Raw genomic sequence first — 24965 nt, forward strand, 5'->3', positions numbered from 1 at the left:
TTATCACAAATTATAAATAAAGGAGGTATTAATAAGTACTGTGTAGCAAGGAGTCATGTACACTTCAAATCTGTCCATGTTAGCCCTTACTATATTATTTAGACATATTTTCATTTAGATTGTACTACATTCAACGGCTTTGATGAATTGGATTTCAAGCAAAGAAAAGCATGTGTTAATTGTCATTTGAGACATAAGTGGCAATCCTCCCCATGTTTTTTTTATTTTTTTTTTCAGGTTAAATAAATGGCTTTTGCCCTCCTTAATAAGTTCACTGCATTGGCAAACATGATTGATTGCCAATTAAGCTTAAAAATTAAACATAAATCACACAGACTGAGGAATCCACAGAGCGGAGCAGAGCGCAGTGTTGAGTGGAGGTAATGAAAGCTGATCCCGGGGAAACCTCTGCCACTTCTTTACACACAAAGTCATGTAGCTACAGAAAAAAACACAGATAGGGCTTTTCACACTTGAAATGGCTAACACCAGGTCCTTCTAAACACCAGGTAAATGTTCTCTCCCAGCTGGCACAAAATGTCATAAGACGTTAATATTAGGTTAGATTTTGGTTGTGACGTCAGGTGACCGAAATTCAATGTCTAGCCAGTGTCCAGGAACAACGTTGTTTTAATGCCCAATAACGACGTCCAATGACGTAATATTTGGTTGATTTTAGGTTGTGTCATAAAGTGAACAAAATCCAACATCATAAACCAACATCATATTGACGTCAAATACTGACATTTATTCATCAGGTATGGCAACCAAAATCCAACATCTGATAGACGTCATAGTGCTAACATCTGCACAACGTCAAGCTGTAACCTCGTTAGATGTTTGGTTGTTTTTAGGTTGCATTAGAAAGTGACCAAAATCCAAAGTCTGTCCAACATTGGACATTGACATAGGTCTGACACTGAGTTGTGACATCAACCAGATTTTTATTTCCACCCAAATTGCAACGTTCCAACAATGTTGGGGTACAACGTCAATCTAACATAATGTTGACGTCCTGTACCTGCTGGGCTTGCTTCACAAATAACCCAAGGACAGGGTTAACAATTAATCCTGGATGATTTGCGTTGTACATTTTTATTCTGCAGTCCATCTTGGAGGTAGGATTTTTCCAGCCTTATCTCACGAGGAACCATAACTATATTATCAGAAAAAATTGCTTCTGAGAGTTCATTCATCATTTCTTTTTCGGCTAAGTCCCTTTATTAATCTAGGGTCGCCACAGTGGAATGAACTGCCAATTTATCCAGCAAATCAAAAAGTTATAAACTTCCGTGAGGCATTGCGTTGAATTATTCCAAATGACTTTAAAAAAATGATACTCCAAATTGAAAAACTGAATTCTAAATTTGCAAGACATTTGAAGTAATTTCCATCATGATGGTGACCAACAAGCACAGTGTAGAGCTACAAGTTGTGTTTGTTTTGCTGCACAAATTGTTTTAACGTGATAGTAGCTATATACTATAAAATTGTTTATACTGTTTATTTACCCTGCACAGTGTTCCTTGACTATACAAAGCATGTGAAATTGAGGCATGAGATAACGCATTGTAAGATTACAATGAAATGTTTCACACTGCACAAGTTTGGCACTAAAATGAAGGGTTAAATGTCCCCGGAAGTGATGTCATTTCACTTTAACTGGAAAACAGAAGCGAATTTTGAGCAGCAAGGGATTGAGAACAATTGAATCTAAGCCTAATTTTAGGAGGCTGTGCTATTCAGACTCTAGAAGAAAGCTGACGAGAAGCTGACATGGTGAGGGATGTCATGAAAACGGTTGAAGCAACAGTTTTGAAGGTTTTTTCTCTCAATATAACCTGTCACTGATTAAGAGTATATAAGCTCCAAAACATAGGTATTCATAAGGCTAACACGTTCAAATAAAAGGCCAAACATTTAATTTGGATTACATGGGATTTTCATACCACAAAACCACTTTTAAATTAAAAGTGTGAAATCCACCGACGCCCAGGGTTAAAATTAGTGAATGATGATAACCACCAGTGTGAAAAGCCCTTGTATATATCATGTATATGGTGATAATCATTCACAATTTACTCTTATTGATGTTAATGTGTTCACCTTCACTGATTTGCCTCATCTGTTCATTATGCACTCCAAGATAATATACTCATTCAAATAAGCTCTTCTTTACAGCATATCGGTCATATTTTCTATATATTACCATCATAAAGTAATCATTTTTAAACTAATCCATCATGTCTTACATCAATACAAATACACATCTCTGAAAAAAAATAGCTATGAGGAATGTATAATGTAAGACTGTACAATATATATACACAGTATTCTGGCCAACATCAAATGAACAGCAGCTCCATACTGACACAGACTATAGTACAAAAACACATTGAAGCGTAATGCTGTGCTATTAGTTAAACTCAAATAAGGAACCCATCATTAATAAATTGGGCTTTACCCGTCACCCAAAGGCATTCAGACTACAGACTACAAAGTCTGACAAGTCTTTTCCCAGGCAAAGCCTGTAGGTGAGGCGTGATGCTCAGATTTACTTTTATTTGTTGTAATCCTTAAACTTAATCCTCTCAGGATCCTACAAAAGAAGATTACACTACAGAGTGAAATAATAACATTTTTGAAGGCTCTTCGCATTGCTTAGATACTCGTAGCTCACAAAATGTGATAATGTATTGCAATATACCTTCATTTTCTCTCAGATGAAGGCTTTCAAATGATTGCAAATGTCTTTCGCCAACTTCGATTTGTCCTCATCAGGTGCATTTTGGTCCTCCTGTGGATGACATTTCTGTTTTGACATTTAAATCTTTCGATTTTTAAAAAGATTTTTTTTTTCTCATACTTAACAGAACAAGACCCTGAAGAAGAAAACATAACCCTGAAAATAAACGTGTCCTTATGAAAATGACAATCTTTTTGTTCCAACAATCAAATTTATGCCATAAAATGAATAAATATTATAAATAAATACATAAAATTAGTCCTAATGCATGAGATCTTTATGAAAATGTCAGAACAAAACCAGTCTGTTGTCTATGTGCTGAATCTTTGAGTCCTGAGATGTGGTTATATCCATGAATACAGCAATAGCGCAGGCAAACATAAGGTCAGAAAGGTCAGGCTTTTATGACTAGCGCGACCCTTTAGCGACTCCTGATTGGTCTCATCGGGGCTTTGGGAATCAGAGGCGGCTGCTGATTGGCTACGGCTGGAGCACATCTCATACAGGTTACCAGAAAACTGCATCTTTTTGGACTCTTGTCTCAGAGAATCCCACACTTTTGCAGCCTCCTCAGGACAGCCGGCCATGGCCACATTCGCACAGTCATGGAAATCATCCCAGGATCTGCAACAGACACAAGCTTAAGGTTTAATGGGGTGATTATTTAATACCTAACCTACAAGCTAATGAGCTGGAATCACTTCTGAGACATCTCTCATAGTTTAAAATAAAGGATAAGGTAGCACTACAGTAAAATAAAGGGTTTTTAATTAGTCAAAATTATATTATTTAATAGACATTTCATGATTTCTATCAAAGGGATGATCTACAGAGAATTCAGTTGGTTGTTATCTTGGAATTAATCCCAAAAGGGTGATCAGGAGGACACAACATAAAGTGGATGGGTCTTGATCACCCTGAAGGCTTCTTTCTACATAAGTAAATAACTACACGCAAAATATTGATTGAGTCTAAATATTTTATTACCTCTCTGAATGCAAAGCTTCCATGAGGCAAGCAGTTGTTAGTAAATCATACCACTTATTACATGGCTTTTAACCACATTAATAATAATGAGATGAAAATCACAAAGATGACATTCACTAGCAAGTATATCACTGAATTCTGGTTGATGTAAATATAAATACAGAAAGTTAATAAGCCCTACTGTATGTTTGATTTTTATCTTTTTTTATGGGGAAAGATTATTTGCATTTTTTTAAACCATAAAAACGATCTTATAAAATATTCAGTTGATCTGGCATTAGTTTCCTGTCAGGAAGAAATAAATAGCTCCTTATATTTTGAATATATTAAAAGTATCACAGAATGTTTGGCAAAAGTTCATTACATCTTAATATTGGAAAAACAAAAGAGCTATGTCTGGGAAGTCAAACAAGAGTAGCAGATACTAAATTTTATAAACCAGTCATCATAAATAAAAAAAATAGTAGAGCAGGTCTCAAATTGTAAGTATTTAGGCACAATCATTGACAATAAACTGAATTTTGACAGTAATAGAGACTGTTTATAAGAAAGCAAGCCAGCACTGCAGTCTCCTCCGCAACTTGAGAAGTTTTAGACTTTAAACATGACATATAGATCATTAATAGAGAGTGTTCTCACATATAATATTGTTTCATGGTTTGGTAACACAACATTTAAACAGAAGAAGAAATCATCACAAATGATCAATCAGGCAAATAAGATGAGATATTAAACAACATTTGCTGCAGATTTTATTTATGGACTCCTTTATGGAAAAACAGCAATTGTGATTTTTAAAGATAATACAAATCCCCATTCGCTCAGCTTTTGAAACGTTACCATCAGGACGCAGGTTTGCTTATAAAAAGTTATTTATCCAGTTGTTGTATTAAATCAGATTACAGTTTAATGTGAGTCGTGCAATTGTTAAGAATTGTCTGCAGTAATATGCATGGGGCTAATTTGTTTTTAATTCATGTGTTTGTCTTGATGAGACATGTTAATATTATGTGACTGCTGTATGGTTGTATATTACCAGTGTTAAAGAATTTATTTTCTGTGCCAAGCAGAACAGACAGTAAAGTTTAAACTTAACTAACGTGACCATTTTTTTCTTTCACAATTATGCAAAATTACAGCATACAGATGAAGTCAGAATTATTAGCCCCCCTTTGAATTTTTATACATTTTTTTTTTTTGTAAATATTTCACAAATGATATTTAACAGAGCAAGGAAATTTTCATAGTGTATCTGACAATATTCTTTCTTCTGGAGAAAGTCTTATTTGTTTTATTTCGGCTAGAATAAAAGCAGTTTTTAATTTTTTAAAAATAATTTTAAGGTCATTAATATTAGCCCATTTAAGCTATATATTTTTTGACAATCTACAGAACAAACCTTCATCATACAATAATTTTCCTAATTACCCTAACCTGCCTAGTTAACCTAATTAATCTAGTTAAGCCTTTAAATGTCAATTTAAGCTGTAGTGTCTTGGAAAATATCTAGTCAAATATTATTTACTGTCATCATGGCGAAGATCAAATAAATCAGTTATTAGAAATGAGTTTTTAAAACTATTATGTTTAGAAATGTGTTGAGAAAATCTTCCCTCCAATAAACAGAAATTTGGGGAAAAAATAAATAATAACAGGGGGCTAATAATTCTTACTTCAACTGTATATCCTATAATCTGTTAGGAATGGTTACTTTGCTTTTATTTTGTTTCTCCACAAATTTCATCTCATTTTCCTCATTAAGCATTCTGCAAACTTGCTCACTTGTTGTTTCCATGGTAACTAAGTACACTAATTTCTGACCTAACGTAATGGAAATATTATTGATCTTGGTGGAAATAGCAGGGCAATTGATGGAAAGTAAATCGTTATCCCCTAAATAAATGTTAAAATGCTTTTTATTATTTTACTCTTCATTAAAGGATCGCAGCTTTTTAAACAGTGGTTTTGTAATAAATACTGTATCAGTAATACTTTTATTAGCCATTTGCATATTTAAAGCTAAAAAGTCAACTACTAAAATATAAACCTACATATACACACACACACAAAAACATTTGAAAAGTAGAAGAAACAAATCATAAAACCAAAAAGTAAAAGTTCCCAAGAGTTTCCCAAGTTTTAATGTGACCTTCGTATAACAAAACGAGAATAAAATGAATTAAAAAATTGTTAGTTTTGATAAAACTCAACCCCAGGGATATACAAGTTCCCAGTGAAGAAACACCCTTTTATGTTAAAACCACAGTTCTTAAATAGACCGAAGCGCAGCGAGACTGCTACCTATTAAAGAGAGATGTACTGAGCGCAAGTCTGTCCTTCAGCAGCACAAATGTCCTTCAAGAGCCGTTTCTCTTCTAAAATGTTCCTCTCAGATCTGTGATTGAGGAGCAGTCTCGGCTTGAGCCTGACTCTGTGCAGTCTGGAGGGAGACTGTTACTGTTGCAGAAGATCCCCTGACAGATGATCAGACCTGCTGTGAAATAGTGTGTGAAAGTGTACATGTGTGTGCATACCTGTGTTTATTAATGTGCGCACGCGATCACTGAGCTCAGTGCCAAGATTAATTAGCACCTGGAGGAATAGCGCTTAAATAGCTGTGTTACAGTCAGGAGCCATCCTCATTGCAGGCTTGTGTATGCCTTGAATGCTAACATGCTAAACGTAGGAAATTTTAACTCACAATATTTTTAATGTTCAATAAAGACTCATGAGAAACAATTTGACATTGTTTTTTCAACAAGTAAGCTGTTTTCAACATTTTTTTTTTATTTAATTAAATTTAATTAATTAGACCAATGATTTAATTAATAAATGTATTTAATTATAAAATAACTTTTTTGAGCATCTAACTCTACCCTAGTCAAAACCTAAGCACTTAACAAAATAACCTAAGTTCTTAACAAATATAAAACACTGACTGAGGTACATCCCAAAAATGAAAATTCTGTCATTGTTTACTCACCAGTCTACTTGAATGCTATAGCTTTTCAATAAATGAACAAGTTCTATATACAGGCCAGCCTGGTGAAAGGGGTGGTCCTTTTTTCTCAAAAGATAGACCTTTTTGCAGTTCTTCGTCACATTACTTTATAAATATAAAATTTACAGCTGGATGCTGGACTCAGTGGTGGAAAGAGTTCTGAAAAATCTTAATTAAGTAAAGGTACTATTACAAGCCTAAAATGCAGTGCAAGTAGAATAAAAGTATCTTACTCTATATTACTCAAAGTATGAGTAAAAAGTAGACCTTTCAAAAGTAATCAAGAGTAGTGTGTAGTGAGTATTATGCTGTAAAAAGCTGATGCATTTACATGTAATTTGTGGATGAGGGTAAACGTAACATTCTGTAGTGTATTTAGTTATTATGCAGCAGGCACACAACGACATACGACGTTAATGTTTGGTTAGATTTAGGTTGTGATGTCAGGTGATCAAAATTAAATTTCTAGCCAGCCTCTAAAGACAACATTATTTTGATGTCCAATAACGACGTCAAATGAAGTTGATATTTGGTTGATTTTAGGTTTTGTTAGAAAGTGACCAAAATCCAAAGTCAAGCCAACATCTTAAACCAATGTCATATAGACATCAAATACGCGTACCTTTATTCCTGAGAGTGTACAGTAAACATCTGTCAACTTCTCATTGGTGACATGCTTTTAAACAGTCTCTGGTTCAATGTGTGTAAAGATTTTAAACATCTTTTGGACACTTTTAATGTTTCCAAACAGTTTGCTGCAACTTTTAATTGCCCAAGTCTTGAGGTAATTGATTAAAATATTATTATAGTAGTGGAGTAAAAGTAATGATACTGCACTAAAAATGTACTCAGGAGAAAGTAAAAGTACACATTTATAAAACTACTTAGTAAATTACAAGTCCTGAGAAAACTACTCAACTACAGTAATTTAAGTATTTGTTATTTGTCACTTCACACCACTCAGACTCATGAAAAATAATTGTTTGCATTGAACAAAACTGATTAACTGAAGTCACACCAGGATTCCGCTTGCTCTTAAAATCTTTTTTAATGGGTTATTTTTACTATTTTTAATGAAATAACAGTCAAAATAAGACAAATGAGCTCATGTATGGGACGAATTGGTCAGTCAATTCTTCTGAACCACCCGAACCCCCACTGGCTGCAGGTCTGATATACCTAGTAATTGCTGTGTTTTAAAATGACAAAGTTTAGTACTGTATATTTACAAAAATGCTCTAATGCAAATCAATTTTATGCACTTCTTTAAATATAAAATGATGTGTTATAATGACGGTTGTAGCCAAATTAGCTTGATTTATGAATATTACTGATTATTAATAACAAGTTATTATTAATTATGAATATTCAGAATTAACTTAAAGTTAATTTAACAAAATAAATATAACAATGACTTTGCCCGCTTGTCTGAGCAGACATTTTTAAATCAATTATTTATTTAGAAAGGGAATTATATTTCTTTTAAAGTAAATTAATAGTTTAGAAGTTTTGTTAAACTTAACAAAGCTGGTAACAAGGATCTTTTACCGTTTCTGCAAGGCAAAACAAAGACAATCCAATGTGGTTATAAAGTGATTTAATGACTCGTCTTAACACATAACAAACAAACATACTATACACAAACAAAAGAACTGCAAGGAAATAGAGCATTTAGATAATAGAAAGGCAAATCTCACTCAGTTCAACACGACTAATAAGAACCACCAAGACATTGATAAACACTATAAAAGAGGCACAGCTTAAAACGCAAGACTAATACCTGCATCTTAGCAAAAACTATAGAAAACTCAAGACATGTCACTCATATAGTTTTGAATGGGAGAAAGTGTAACAGTCAGTATGGCAAATGAAGTCCCGCCTACTAGTACAGGAGCCAATAATCGATCGCTATAGACTGAAGTTTCTCCAGGGAGAAGCTCAGATCAGACGTGTGCTTTTGCGATAATTTGGTGGTCAACAAACACACTGGAATCTCAGCCAATACTTGCTTCACAGACATAAGATATATATCCACATAAAGATTGAAATCTGTACTTTAAACGAATCAAGTGCACTTGAAAACAAAAGTTTTTTTTGGTTTTGTAATTTGTATGAAATAAACGTGAGGTACAGTCTGTCCTGTCAAATGCACGTTATATGACAGAAACTACTTAAATGCCCACAACCTTGTAAAGAGTCGCTGTCATTTCTGGAGGAGATTCGCCATCAAGACCAAGTTGTGGATTACTACAGAGGAGCAGTGCAATCAGGCTAAGCATTATCCAGAGCATGATGATGTAAAGAGCGGCCATAAATGAGATTTGTGTTGTTATCTCCTTCCTTTAGAGTGTGCATGCGCATTAGCTTGGCGATAATAACATATGAGACAGTTATTGTTTAACTTTATTGGTGATTTCAAATATGTAATTTAATCGTAAGCTTGCCAAACAGTTTTGGAGAATTTGATATTTCCCATTCAGACAGAATGCCGGAGCATACTGCCCGAGAGGCGTTTCAAAGATGGCCACCGAGCGCACACAAGGCGCAAACTTTAAACAAAGCTATAATTTGCTGACTAATATGAAATGTGGACTCAGGCGAGTCACGCGGGTGCAGAAACAGGGTCTCCCTTGGTGTTATTCCTGTCAAAAACCTTCTGAACAGATTGGTTGCACAGTTTAAAATTTAAAGTGTTGCTTTGGTAACACCCATTTTCTAGGGACTGACCGAGGGCAATAAAGGAAAAGTTGCGCAGGAATTTTTCTCTGTTCCTTTTGCTGGTTTTGGGCTGTACCAAGGCATGCAGGCAAACTTTACCTCATGGTTTGAAATTACACTAAGCAATTATGTACAGAGCAGAATGATATCAAACATGATAGCTTCAACACACATTAAGCAGGATCTATGCATTTCTACATTATATAACGCCATAAACGGTCCATATAGTTTGGAAACGAACACATTATATACATTTTGGAGTGAGTTTTGTGCTAAATGTCCATTTGAATATGAATGTTTGTGCATATGTGTGAATTCCCAAGATGGAGGCAGGGTTTTCCACTCTTGTCTATCTTTAAAGACTGTGACAGGTTGGCTTCCCCAGCATCTTGGTAGATAAGATGCCACAGAGACTTTTTGGAGCCAATAGTAGTAAAAGTGTATGAACAAAAGCACTCCAAGTTTATGTATTTTGACTAAGAAGGAGAAATCAAAGAATTGCATATCTTCAAAGCTACACATTATGTATTTGACTACATATTAGAATTAAATATGGATTACCAAAGGTTTGTTACTGAAAGTGATGGTGTCCACTGCCTGTTAAAAAAATGACACAAAATGGGCACCCAGTCTGTCAAAAAGACTGCCTTTACATTACATGGTTCAAGACATCCAATTCTGAGTTTTTCCTCCCATGTGGCACAGGTCGAATATGACCCATGAATGTGCAAGCAGAAAAGAAGCACAAGGATTCAGAGATTCTCAGATTGGTTTCAGGCCTCATTCATATATGGATCTATATATGTGATATGCATCGATATGTGCACTTGAGTCCTCCAGTGTAAGTGGACAGATGGGATTTCTCTGTTGAAGGACAATACATCCATGAAAATGAATGTGTCAAATAATTCCGACTCAGTGTAACAAAATGTGTCTATGGTAAATTGCCAAAATTATAATATGGGTCAATTTTTAAAGTAAGATGCAAGGTGATCATTAAATTAATTGCACATACCATTAAGAAAACAAGGTTTATTCAGGTGTGCTATTTGGTACACTTATGAACTATAACAAAAATGAACAGTATACTTCTTCTAGTTGCGACTTTTCTGAAATGTACTTAAAATACATCCCAGAAATACACTTATAATTGGCCTTAAGTTTACTCGATTACAGAAAACTCTTAGTATATTTGGCTTATACTTATTTAAAAATATTACAAATTAATTAAACTTAATTTGTGGTTGTTTTTACTCTTTTGATTGAGTGTCCTATTAAATATATATTTTAAATAATATTACAGAAAGATAAAGGGTTCAAAGAACTTTAATCCAAAATTGGGTTCTACAAATTGCACATTTTGTCTTCAGATTATTGTATTGTGTGTTCACCACTGTGTTCACCACTGTGTGTGTACTCAAATCCCTAATTCTGGGTTTGATTATTAAGTATTAAAGAGCCCCTATTATTAATTTAAAAAAATTTCACTTTTTGGTTTTAGGGTTTCCAACAACAGGCTGATATGCATGCAAGGTCAAAAAACACTTTTACTGTGAGCCCCACAGCAAGAACACTGCCGGCCCTGGTTCCACAGGACCGGTGGGTGTTTCTGTGAGGAGTTTGTATGTCCTCCCCGTGTCCGCGTGGGTTTTCCCCGGGTTCTCCGGTTTCCTCACACCATCCAAAGACATTCAACATGCATAACAATCAAGCTTGTCTAATCCCTTGTGTTCCCTTAGCTACCGCAGCAGGGGAGTTCTGAGATCCACCGAGCTCAGGCTCCCCTCTTGCTCTGCCAATGGGAGGAAGCCCCGGGCTTGAGGAGCCCTTGAGCTCGGGGCTCTCTACCGGGACAGCATGCCAAACAAGCTTTTATAAATCATCAGCTAAGTGTGAACTCTTGAATCAGTCTATTTGATGATTAGTCTAGTGTTTGGGCTATTCTTAGACATCTATAAGATTTTCACTGACAGCCCAAGTTTAGCCTTGTTTTAGCAAAGCTGTCTTTGTTTAGATGTACATTAGACATTTATTAAACACAAAATTGTTTGCTGGGTTGTGATTGGTCAACTTCGTTCAGCACAAGACAGAGAGAAATACCGACCACAGCTATGAATAGCAGAGACTATGTAAGAGCCCAATGTAGGAATGCACTAAAGCAATGCAGTTAAACACAAGCATATTACTATTCAACAGAAAAAAAATCTTTCATTTTTGGGTAAACAGTCCCTTTGAATATATTAATTAAGTATACTTCATAAAACAAACTTAAAGTATACTTCTTTTTCTGAAGGGCAGTCAATTGGGCAACAATATCTGCAGTCTAAATGCAGCTAAAATGAAGCCTGGAATTTTGCTAAGAGTCCTAAACAGGCTCTAAAAATGTAATGAGTTATAGAACGCATTACGTCAGCATCATTTATTGCTGTTCTTCATTCAGTAAGTGGCATAAACGGGTGATGTGTAACGGATTGAGTCTGACTGGAGGATAAACAGGAGGCTGTTTTGAACAACATGCTGCTACACAATGAATACTTAAAGACTTCCTGCAGCTACAGGGTGTGACATAATATAAAGTCATATCATAGACGCATGATCTATGAAGGGGCAGATGGGAAGAGACAGACAGGGAAATAGTGAGAGTCCAGTCTTTAATTACAATATCCAGCGCTTTGGGAGGAAGAGAAAGATGAGTGAGCAGAGGAAGAAATAGGGGAAAGGAGTAGAAGGGAGCAACAGAAAATGAGATGAAAGGCAATGTAGGGAGATGGAGAATGAATGAGGTGTCATATCAGTGAACTGTGATACTCTATATCACATTCTCTCTCTGCGACAACACAATGAACAGCGTATACTGCAAATGATCCTGTGGTGAGAATGAGGTGTTTTATGGGGCTGTAAAGAAAAGTAAATGTGTGGTGGGTCATTTGTGATATGCAGGACCCTTTGAGCTTTGTAACATTTTAAAGTATGACTATGCTGCTCTTTATATTATTGATTATTTTTTTAAAAGGTAGATTTTTTAGAAACATCCTCTGGTGAAGCTCAGGCACTCAGTATGACTTTGCAATTTAGCACTGGGAAGAAAGCAAACCAGATGGAATTTAAAAGTTGGTGTAATAATTACAACTCAGGCTAATTCCGATTACGATATACATTTCTGGAGAGAGCAAAATACATCCCAGGAGCTTTTTTTGCAGTTTTTGTTTTCACAAATCCACCAGGGGTCGCTTTTTCATGCCATTTAGTGCCATTCGTGCCTGCTCTTCTCGTGTAAATACACCAGAGGAAGCTGTCAACTGATTGACTTACTGACCTAACCAACTGACTGATTATTTACCTACTTTCTAAGAACCATTCTTCACTGGACTCGAACCCTGTCGTCGCAGTTAACTCCACTCTGCATCTCAAGTCCACCAGCGTACTCATTAAGCTACAAGAAAAACTGGTAACAGCGGAAAGCCACCCACCCATAGCATATGTTTTAAAGACAAAATGCAGAAATGTATATAGGGCTACGCTTTCAGAATGAGCTTGTGTTGAATAATTGGTTATTAATAGTGAATTTATTTTTGTTTAGGAATTCATCGATGTATCAGCTCTTAAGCAGTGTTGGATAATTGTTTTAAAAAATTGTAACACAACTAATTAGACGCACATGCTGTTGTTTTACCAGCAACTATGATGTTGTCACGATCACCAGCGATCTAACTCTTATAGATTGTTGGAAACCATTTACCAGGACTACAATCCTTTCATCATACTGTAGGAACTACAGAACTTAAGACAGGTGGCACAGTGGCTCAGTGGTTAGCACTGTTGTCTCACAGCAACAACGTTGCTGGTTTGAGTCCCGGCTGGGTCAGTTGACATTTTTGTGTGAAGTTTGCATGGTTGGTCCTCTGGGTGCTCCAGTTTCCCCCTCAGTCCAAAGACATGCGTTATAGGTTAATTGAATAAACTAAATTAGCCATAGTGTAATGTGAGAGTGGATGGACGGAAGGGCATCCGCTGTGTAAAACATATGCTGGATAAGTGTGTGGTTCATTCCACTGTGGAGACCCCTGATAAATAAAGGGACTAAGCTGAAGGAAAATGAATGAATAAATAATCTTGAGACTGATATTTTGTAGAATATATTGAGACATACATTTTTTGATGAATAGACAGTTGAACAGACTTCACTGTCACTTTTGTTCAAATTAAAGGGAAATGTTTAATTAATCCCAGAAATAACTCACGGCAATGTATGTTTTTTTTTCATTATTTTCATTTATATTAGTAAGTTATTCAGGTTTCAGATAACTTCTAGGTAGCTTAATTGTTTAAATTAAATATATATTTAACTTGATATTTAAGTCAGATTAATTGCTGAAAGTTAAAATTTAAGTTTTTTTAAATATAAAAAACAGCTTTTAGTACAAAACAGAACTAAAACATTTATACAATCTCTAATACTTTTTACATAAATTATAAGATAGAAATTGAAAAATTAAACTAAAAAAATTTATAATAATAATAATAATAATAATAAAAATTCAAAAACAAGCACCAGTCCATTTAAAACATGCACCATATAGAGTAAATAATATACACCATTAAGTTTTACTTGATTAAATTCAAAACATTGATAATGGAGTAGAAAAGTAAGAGTAAAACTGTCCATGAATCATAAGTGCCCTGCTTTAAACTCTTAAAAAGATACGCAAGAAAGAGGCCCCAGATTTTTTAGAAGCATCTGCCCTATAGCTAAACAAATTCTTTCAAGCTTAAGAGCAGCAACCATTTCAGTCAGCCACTTATGAAAAGTAGGTGGTAAAGTGGACTTCCAATCCATCAAGATCACCCTTTTAGCCAACACCATACCAAACATATGAAATGACTTGTTAAGTTAAATTGCTTCAACTAAAAAATTGATGCAGTTAACACAGTTTTACAGTGCACCATTTACACACATTTGTACCAAGAAATTGAGTGTTCTTGTTTACTTTCACTTTATTCCCTACAATCAAAGTTAATCAAAAGTTAATCAAAGTTAATAAACAATAGTTTGATTACCAACATCCTCAAAATATCTTCTTTTTAGTCTGGTAGAAGAAACTCAACGTTTTTACCAAAACTAACAGATTTTGTTTTATTATTTCATACTCTTTTTGTTATACAAAGGTCACATTAAAACTTGGGAACTTCTACTTATTGGCTTGCACCATTGCAGTATACATTTCTTTCTAAAAACAGTACTTGTGAATGATTGTGTGTGTGTAGTTTTTACACCTATGCTTGTGTATGCTTTGCTGGTGCAGGTTATTTTCTTACTTGCAGATAGAGTCGATCTCCTGCGTGTCCTCATCTTTTTGGGCGCTGACAGAGAGGCTGTCTCCCAGGGCCAGCAAACAGTGGGCAAACCCTTTATAGATGGAGCTGCACTTATTTGTGGCAGCAGCAGAACATGGACTGGGGACAAGCACTAGAAAAAAATAAAGAAACACAATAATATGTCACATATGGGACGAAGATGAGATTGTAGGGAAACACCTAGAAATGTGTTAATAACCCAGAGTTATTTTTCATTTTAAAATCATCAAAAAATGCACAAATACATAAAGTTAAAATAAAAATTATTCATAGAACATGGATATGAATAAGTTCGAGCTTGGCTGTGTTTAATATTATTTGTAGTAGAGATATATCTACTGATACAGATGTATAAACTGTCAATATATATATTAACCGATACTGGGTTCGTTTAAAGCGGACCTATTATTCAAAAATCACTTTTATAAGGGTAAACCCTAAAGGATTTTTTTATAATCACATTTGATACTTTTATAATCACATCTGTCTGCAGAAACACTTTGATAGACATTCTCCGTATGTACATGTCATCAGAAAGGGAAAGCCTTGCCTATTAGTGATAATGCACATAGCCATTTGCAGCTCCAGACCCCCCCACCTCCCATTTTTTATTTTTTTTTAATGAGCACAATCTCATTAGATTTTAAAGCGACAGTCACTAAAATGACACAATTAGTATCAAAGCCTAAAGGCAGTTTCAAAGAGATAACATTATTTAAAACATTATTTGTGAGCTGAAACTTAACATCCACACTCTAGGGACGTCAGAGTCTTGTTTTATATCTCGTAAAAATGGGCATTATACTTCCCCTTTAAAACTATCAGCAATAATTTGAAAAAAGATAAGAAAAAAAATAATCATGTGGAGACAATGCCCCTTTCACCATACCGGTAAATATCTGGAAAAATACCGGATCGACTTTACTGGTAAATGAAAAAAGCAATGTTCACACAGGCAAGGGCGTTCCAGAATTTTTCCGGAAAATACTATTTACACATCCATTCCAAAATACAGGTAAATTCTGGCATCATTACCCAAAAATGAGCTTGAAACGCCTGCGCTTGTGTTTGTAAACACAGAAGGGGTCTGGCTTTTGTTGATGTTTCACTTTTCTTTGAAGCTTAAGCATTCATGCAGCTGCTTTTGTCACAGAGATATCCAACAGCAGAAGCGCTAACCAGAGCTTAATGTTTACACATTTGACTACATTACAAATTCTGTGGATGGATAAGTATTGTGAACAATTTCGATGAAAACTTATGGAGGAACACTTTTGCATGTCGAGGTGTACACAATATGTGTGTGTCCTAGCGTTTACCGGCTTCTTCACGTGCACATGCGTCAAGCGACTAAAGCAGAGCTTGAAGGTAAACAAACAGTGGTTTATCATAAGCAATTTGTCAATTAATTTTTACATAGCTGGCATTAAGAAGGAACATGAAAATGCCTGACTAACATCTAGCAGCTACATGTTTATTTTCATAAACAGCACGGATGTAGATACTTCTGAGTCTTCTGATTGGCTGGAGCTGAGCTCAAAGGCTAATAGTAAAACGCTCTTTCCAGCAATCTTCTGTCTAGGTTCACACAGCGCATCATTCCCTGAAATTGCCGGAAATGTTACAACTTCTCGTAAAGTTGCCAGAACAAATTTTCTGGTATTTTCACAAAGAGCCTGTTCACACATGATCCATTTCAGGAAAACTGCTCAGGTCTGTATGTGTCAAAGGGGCTACCGCATTTCACTTCTTTTAAATAATTTAATATTTTTCTAAGAGAAAAATAATTTTCAGTCTATCTGTAACATTTTGCCTCTCTTAAAGGGGTTTAATTTTAAACTAATTTCGAGAGGAGCGCGTTCTCATGATTGACCAGCTGGCCCACATTAGCTTATCATGATCCTCAAGTCAAGGATCCCAAGTCTCTATATATATATCCTCATTTCCTTTCTACAACTATCTTCATCTGGAAGAAACCCCCTGCTCCCCTTCTTCCAACTTTATCTAGCATGGGTGGCACAGTGGCCCAGTGACTAGCACTGTTGCCTCACAGCAAGAATACCAATGGCATCGGGTTTACATGTTCTCATCGTTTATTCCTGGGTTTCCCCCGGGTTTCCCGGTTTTTCTCCCACCATCCAAATATGCTCAACATTATAGATAAAATAAGCCTAAATCTTTTTTATAATGTCTTACTCTCAGGAAGTTTGCATTAGCCTCAGCAATTTCTCCTCACCCTGCAAAAGGGAGGGAGCCCTGGGCCCAAGGATCCTTTGAGCTCAGGGCTCTCTCCTGGGACAGTGTGCCAAACAAGCTAGGTATAAATCATGAGCTAAGTGTGAACTCTTGAAATGTTGAACAGTTCAATCAATCAATCAATCAATCAAAAATTAAAAGGTGGCAGGTCAGTGATTATACGAAGCTCAATAAGAAGGGTATTCCAGAGTTTAGGACCTGCCACTCCAAAAGAGCGATCATCACCCCACTGCTTGTATCTTGAACGAGGGACTTCAAGCAGAAGTTGGTCAGCAGAGCTCTGCTGGGTTTGTGCACATGCTAAATTTCGCATAAATAAATAGGAGCAAAGCCACTGATGGATGGCATTAAAAACAAACATCAAAAGTTTAAAATCAATTCTAAACTTAACAGGGAGCCAGTGGAGGGTGTAGAGAATTGGTGTAATGTGTTCACTTTTCCGACTGTTAGTTAACATGTGAGCAGCAGTATTTTGCCCAAACTGCAAATGATAAGGACATGACTATCTTCAACATGAAGTGCATTACAGTAGTCCAAACGCGAACTAACAAAAGCATGGAAGGCTTTCTCAAGATCAGCCTTACTCAGGAAGGGCTTGACTTTAAAGAGAAGGTGAAGTTGAAAAAAGCTTGCTTTAATCACAGAATCAATCTGCTTATCAAATTTTAGACTACTGTCTAGTCTCACACCCAAGTTTGAGCACATGGCTGAAGCAAGGAAACTGAGCCATGCGCTGAAGATGAAATGGTTGACCTCTTAGTATTGTCAAACAGAATACACTCGGTTTTGTCTACATTAAGGCAGAGAAAACGTTGTGACAGCCATTTTCTCTAATGTCATTAAAACATTTGCTAAAAGAATCAAGTGAATCTAAAAAGTTTGCTGTAACAGGACTATAAAGCTGTACATAGTCAGCATACAAATGAAAAGAGACATTGTGGTTTAAAATAAGTGAACCTAAAGGCAGCATGTACAAAGAGAACAAAACAGGGCCCAAAATGGATCCCTGAGGCATACCACAGGTCAAAGGGGCAAAAGATAAAGAGAAGTCACCAACCATAACTGAAAAACTGGGACCAGTTAAATATGAGTTAAACTAGTCCTTGAAACACAACCTGCTGGCCCAACCGTGAAAGGAGGACTGAGTGATCCACAGTGCCAAATGCAGCAGTAAGGAACAGCCTGACTAACAACACAGGTTTTTTTTAGCATCAAGGGACAGGAGAATTTCATTTTGAACTTTTAACAGGGCAGATTCAGTGCTGTGACGTGATTAAAAAACAGATGTGATTTCTTTCAAGAAAGGAGTGCAGCTGAGTGCAGTTGAATGTTAATTTTATCCGATCTACTGTATATTGAGTAAAATTAATTGTACTTGTACTTTATAGCACTGTGTGCAATTGACCAATATCTGCAACGGAATCCCAATTCTAAAGTTTTTTTTTTAAATCAGCATTGTTATCAGACAAAAAATCTGATGCATCCCTGTTTGCAGCAGAGAATCTGAGCATAGTACATCATGAATTTAAAGTAAAAGCTTTTTTTCATATTAGGTTGACAGGCCTTCCAGTCTGTTATGGTTGATTTATTTCCAAAAGCTCAAAAACAATATAAATTTCTTCATAAATACACTCATTCCCAAAAACACAGACAAGGTCATTGGTGTACCTCCAGGGTGGCATTGAATGCCTTTCACTATCCTTAACAGACTAAAGGAAAAACCCTCAGAACACAAAAGCCTTCAGTGTCACCACTGCTGGCTTCTTGGTTATTCATAAATTGTTTATAAAGCCTATAGTTCTATGACTCATTGTTAGAAAAGAACACAGATCTCCAACCTTGAGGATAAGGGAGAAACATTCAATAGAAATGCTCTGAGCTTTCAAGTGTCCATGCAGTTTCAGCTACTGCGTCATCATGAAAACACCACACTTTTTTTTGTTTGGAAGTTTGCTTCAGATACACAAACACAAAGATGCATCATTAGTGTCTGTTTCTTGGACTGCTATATATATATATATATATATATATATATATATATATATATATATATATATATATATATATATATATATATATATACACCATTCACCATATTATAACACGAAAATGTACAATCAAAACTGTAGTCAGTGCTGGGTCCTAAGTCCTGGGTAGTAAGTAAGTACATGTAATCTGGATTATGTAATCAGATTCCAAAAATGAAGTACTTGTAATTAGATAACATCATATAAAAAAGTTGCAATCAGATTACCATTACTTAATTTTCTTACAGTATGTTGACAATAAAACATTTGCTTGTTGAAAGTTCTGTGATCATGAAATGACATTCAGGTAAATCAATTCTTTAATTTCGGTTCAAATAATTTATTTTAATGTTACATTGTTGTGATTTAATTACTTAGCATCTCACAAACCCTTTTGAAAGGTAATGTAAGGAAATGCCATGTAATGTAATTGAATAAAATTCATGGTGTTAATAGCAAAAAAAGAAAAGCATTTTTTTCACTTTGTGTTTTAGATCATTACGATAAAAAACACAACATACAAGCAAATTGTAACCTAGATTGTGTTCACTATGTTGGACACTATATTTGTAATCAGTAATGGACATTTTTCAAGTAATTGAGCGCTTTAAGAATGCTGGGTTGTTGAAACTCAATGCTGGGTCAAACTACATTTACAGCTCATTCTCATTCATGAATGTCTAAATCTTCAATAGACTTCAGCAGTTTTTTTTTGTTAAACTGACACAACATTTAAAAGCAACTATATTTTAAAAACATGTATATTAAAAAACGTTTCTAATTGGATAGTTTACTCTAAAAGAAAAATCCTGTCTTCAAATATTTTGAAGGATGTTGGAAACCAGTAGCACTGACATGCATGGTATTTTTCCAATTAAATAGCGACCAGTTACCAACATTTTTCAAGATATCTTCTTTAGTGTTCAAAACAACAACAACCAAAATAAATTCATAAAGGTCTTAAAATACTTGAGCCTGAGTAAATGATGAGTACATTTTTATTTTCTGTTTTTTTTTAAGAAGAATTAAAAAGTTAAGTTAAGATAAGATGAGATAAGTACGTTAGATTAAAATAAGGTAGGATAAGATAAGTTAACATAAGTTCAGTTGTTAAGAAAGTTAAGATACGTTAAGTTAGGTTAAGATAATATAAGATAAGTTAAGTAAGTTAAGATAATAAGTTACCTTACGTTAAGATAAGATAAGATAAGATAAGATAAGATAAGATAAGATAAGATAAGATAAGATAAGATAAGATAAGATAAGATAAGATAAGATAAGATAAGATAAGATGAGTTAAGTTAAGTTAATTTAGGTTAACTTAATTTAAGTTTAACCGTGTGTTAAAACAACATAATTAAATACAATAACATTAAAATACCTCCCAAAAAATAAATATATAAAAAAAGAAAGACACAAACTAACAAACAAACAAATAAACAAACAAACAAACAAACAAACAAACAAACAAACAAACAAAAGAAAATAAACAAAAATATTTTAAATTAAGTCTCAACAATGTACTGTTAGTGTAAACATTAAAGCCTTTCTGTGTGTCTGCCAGAACACGACTTGGTGTGATCAAAATAAGTCAAATGCTATCATTAAAAAACAGAAAATATTTTTTTTTGTCTTTTTTGTCTTTTGAAATGTTTTAGTAACTAATAGCCGAAACTTAAAGTTTAGAAATATAGTGTCATAACATCATAACATGAATTCATAGAGTATGAATACAATAATAAACCTTGAGCAAATTATGAGCAGTGTGAAACATTTAGCAAGATAAACTGAGGTTTAGAATGAGCTGGTGTTAAAAGTGTGAAGTGTGAAAAGTCCAGTTGTCTCTCCATCTCTATAACCAACACCTATATTGACTCGTAAAACCACAAACTGAAGCGCCACTGAACCTAAGTGAGATATGCAGGAGGATCTTAATTGGGTCAGACAGCAAATCACCAGCACTCTCCTAATTCCCCGGAGGAAATGCATGATTAATATTTGATAGGAGCGAGTTTTCTCTCTCTCTTCCCCCCCTGCTAGCTTTATTCCCACTCTGCTGCAAACCTATTGATTTCCAGCTATGTTTTTGCAGTGAGGTCTGAGGATTATTGGTTTCACTCATCCCCATCAACTTTTAATGAAGATCTGGAGAAGGAGAGAAAACCAAGTCGTACATTACAGGAGAAGACAAAAGAAGTCTTTCGCAATCATTGCGGCTCTGCACGTAAATGGACTGAAGTACTTTGATGATGCCAATGGGAAATTCGGACTGTCTGTCAATACCAGACTCGGATCAATACTAAAATTATAATGATGATGAAATCAAATATTTTAGTTTATGAAATTTATATTATGGTTCAACCCGCTTGCTGTTATTCACTAAATAAATAAATATTTGGACATGATGCAATGATCAAAGTTTAAATTATTTAAAATCTTTCCTATACTGTAAGGGTTTCACTAAAACATGAACAAAGGTTTATACAGAAGTGTAGTATATTATATGTAGAAGTTATTGTTATTCAGTTTTATTACTTTTTTGTACTTATTTTACGCTTCAAAAACTTTTCTCAAGCTGAACATTATATATTGTTTTATCAAGTTGTATACATTGTATTTATATTAATAATAAACAATACAAAATTATAAATTATCATTATTATTCATACTAATAAAAATATGATATAATATTTAAATATAATATTTTTGCATTGTTACAATGATTTAAGTTGTACATTGATGATATTTATAATAAGCTACAGACTGAAATTGGGAAGATTTTCTATTAACTGGAAACACCTCTCATATACAAAATCTGATATATGGCATTATATGACATGACAAGTTCATGTTTGGATTTCACAAATATATATATAGTCATCGATCCCAGTTGTAAGAGCAAATAATAACTTGACTTCTAATTGATCATTTGAAAAAGTATCAGAAGGTTGATTTTTCAGATGAATCATCTGTTGAAGTACATACCAATCATCACAAATAATGCAGAAGACCTAGTGGAACCCAAGATTCTCACTGAAATCCGTCAAGTATGGTAAGGAAAAATCATGGTTTGGGGTTACATTCATTATGGCAACATCAACAGTCTGGTATCAAGGTATCAAGACGTGCTGCCCATTACATTACAAACTACAGGAGAAGGCAAATTCTTCAACAGGATAGCACTAATATTCAGACATTAGCCTTCACATCAAAGTTCTTGAAAGCAAAGAAGGTCAAGGAGCTTCAGGATTGGCCAGCCCAGTCAACAGACATGAACATTATTGATCATGTCTGGGGTAAGATGAAAGAGGAGGCATTGAAGACTTATTATTTGTTGTTCTTAAAACTTGGATAGTCGACAAGACTTTTGTCAGGTTGTGTACATATACTGTAACTGTTAAAATGACAAACATGTACACATAAGCTTTAATGTTACTGTATGTTCATATACTGTATGCCCATATATCAGACTTCTGTATTGGCTTATATTGTAGTATGTTAATGAGATTTTATGAATATGAAAAAAATCTAAAGCACTGATAAATGTTTGCAAATGCTAACTTGAATGTATCTTAACCAGACAGCTGAACTACAAATTAAGAGAGACACGTTTGTGTCACAGTGTGTGAGCGTGTGCATGTGTGTGTTCCCTCATGTTGTAGGGGTATAGTACTGTAATTATAGCACAAATATAGCGATACCACTAAATTGTGACTTTTTTTGGTCCTCATTGAAGGTAAACGCACAGAATTCAATAACTTGAAAATGTAAAATTGCTGATTTTTTTGTCAGAGCCTCGTTTATGGGAACAATTTGTGGTTGTGGGATAGATATAGTCTTTAGTATAAAAATCATTACAGCTATGGGAAGACCTCATAAAAACAGTGTATGTGTATATGTTTGTGCATGTGCAGGCCCGTAGCCAAGGGTTGGTGAGGGGGGTGGAAGGGGTGTTCAAAAGACCCAAACCAGTCCAGTATTTGGCCCCTGTAAGAGCTAATTTGTCCTTTTTTTTTACAATATTCCTTCATAAATTGAAAAAATAACCAGTAGAAGAAGCCTTTTAGTAAAATTTAATTTTAAATTATTCAAAGGGACAAATTCTGACTGAGGAAATGACCTGCCAGTTTATTTACCAATAGGCTACAGTTCTTTATTTAAAACAAGTTTTTTTAAGTCCCCATATGACCCCATATGATTTCGTTAGCTCTCATTGCTAGTTTTTTGGTGAACAATTCATCTGTGCATGTCATTAAGAAAAAAGAAATTGCTTGCCCTTTTAATCTGTAATTGAAATCTGAAAATGTACTTCCTGTTTTTTTTTTTTCAGTTAAATTGTCAGATTACATATATATTTGGAATTAGGTGTGGCTAACTTAATTAATTGGTTCATGGAGACTTTAATTCCTAATTGTTTTTAGGGGTTTTAAAATGATGGAAGATAATAGATGAAGAGTTCAGATCCAAAAGCCGCTAAACGCCACTTTCGCCAAAAATTAGATAATGTGATTGAGTAAATGCCTTAGGCATGTAGTATACGATTATAGATACAAATTATCTAAATCGCAGCATCAGCCCATTCATAAATAACAGTTTGTTGGCAAAAGCTACTAAACACCACTTGCCTTTGACAGCAAAAGCCGCTATATTCCGAGAACCAATCAGAAGGCGCAAATTCAATCATATGTTTTCAATTTAACAGGAAGTTGATACTCCGGCTTTTATGAGGAGACTGTTTTATTCCACTTTCGATTAAGATTTTAAAAGATGGAGTTTGATGAATTGGATGAGCCTGTCAGTGAATGGCAAATGAAAACGTCCCTTGAAAGGCATGAAAGTATGGTTTTTATATTTATGTAGGCTAGAAAATAATATGTTTTGTAATATTTTAATCCTTTATATTTATATCCTATATATATTTCCTTATTATATCCTATATATATCCTTAATATTTTAATTCTTTTTCATATGTAAAGATATTTACGTATTGCTCTACATCTTGTGTGTATTAAGAAGTGTGTAAGCGAGGCGCACAACTAACGCGATCTGTGCTGGACAATAGACCGGCTTTGTTCTGGTCTATTAAAAAATTTATTATAGTTTCTCAAAATAGCAACGCGCCAGCAATGCATCTCAACATGTCTTCCTTTTTAGACCATGACACCTATGGCGCACATATGAGCGCAAATGCATTTGCTATTTAAACAGCGTGGCGTAAAACGTCAAAACAACTGTTGCGACAAGCTGAAACTAGCAAACAACAATTGCGCCACATTGCACCAGGTGTAGGACCCTTTTGTGGTAAAATAGTAGCACTTAGACAAAAATGTATGAAATATTTTTGTTGGATCAAGAAGTGTGGTTGTGATCACCATACAACAAGCTAATCCGGCAAAAATGTTTTTAAATTAATAATTTATAAGAAAATGATGCATATAACTGCAAAAAGTTACACTTTTTGAGGAAAAAAAAGAACCACCCCTTTCAATAGGCTGGCTGCAGTCCTGGTGTGTGTGTGTGTGTGTGTGTGTGTGTGTGTGTGTGTGTGTGTGTGTGTGTGTGTGTGTGTGTGTGTGTGTGTGTGTGTGTGTGTGTGTGTAAACATGTAAACAGAAATGCTAAAAAAAATTCTATTAAAAAATTATAATTTCAACATTTATCAATCCAGGTCAAAATCTGTAACAAAATTTGTGAACAGTATCACATATAACTTATCGGACATGGGTTAAAATGAACTAATGTGCATTAATGTTTTTTTTTTCCGTCATTTTGTCAATTGGTGAAGTGTTGTTCCTCGCCACTGGCTTGCTTGGTTTGGGACTTGGGGAGCTACGCATCAATAGATTTGCTCTTTAGTGTTTGAACTTTCAGCAGT

At 34.7% G+C, this 24965-nt stretch overlaps 1 protein-coding gene across 1 annotated transcript in view; it reads right to left on the reverse strand.

Annotated features, from left to right (window-relative positions):
- Positions 1-804: 804 nt before the first annotated feature.
- The window catches only part of nrn1la (neuritin 1-like a), a 76940-nt gene continuing 52779 nt past the window's right edge, over positions 805-24965 (reverse strand). Inside the window, exons 2-3 of the mRNA NM_001324501.1 lie at positions 14769-14919; positions 805-3370 (exon numbers count right to left, since the gene is read on the reverse strand). Of these exons, the coding sequence (NP_001311430.1) occupies positions 3091-3370; positions 14769-14919 (431 nt within the window). The 3' untranslated portion in view covers positions 805-3090. The remainder of the gene's footprint in view (positions 3371-14768; positions 14920-24965) is intronic.

The sequence above is a fragment of the Danio rerio genome, chromosome 18, assembly GCF_049306965.1.
Source record: "Danio rerio strain Tuebingen ecotype United States chromosome 18, GRCz12tu, whole genome shotgun sequence".
NCBI lineage: Eukaryota > Metazoa > Chordata > Actinopteri > Cypriniformes > Danionidae > Danio > Danio rerio.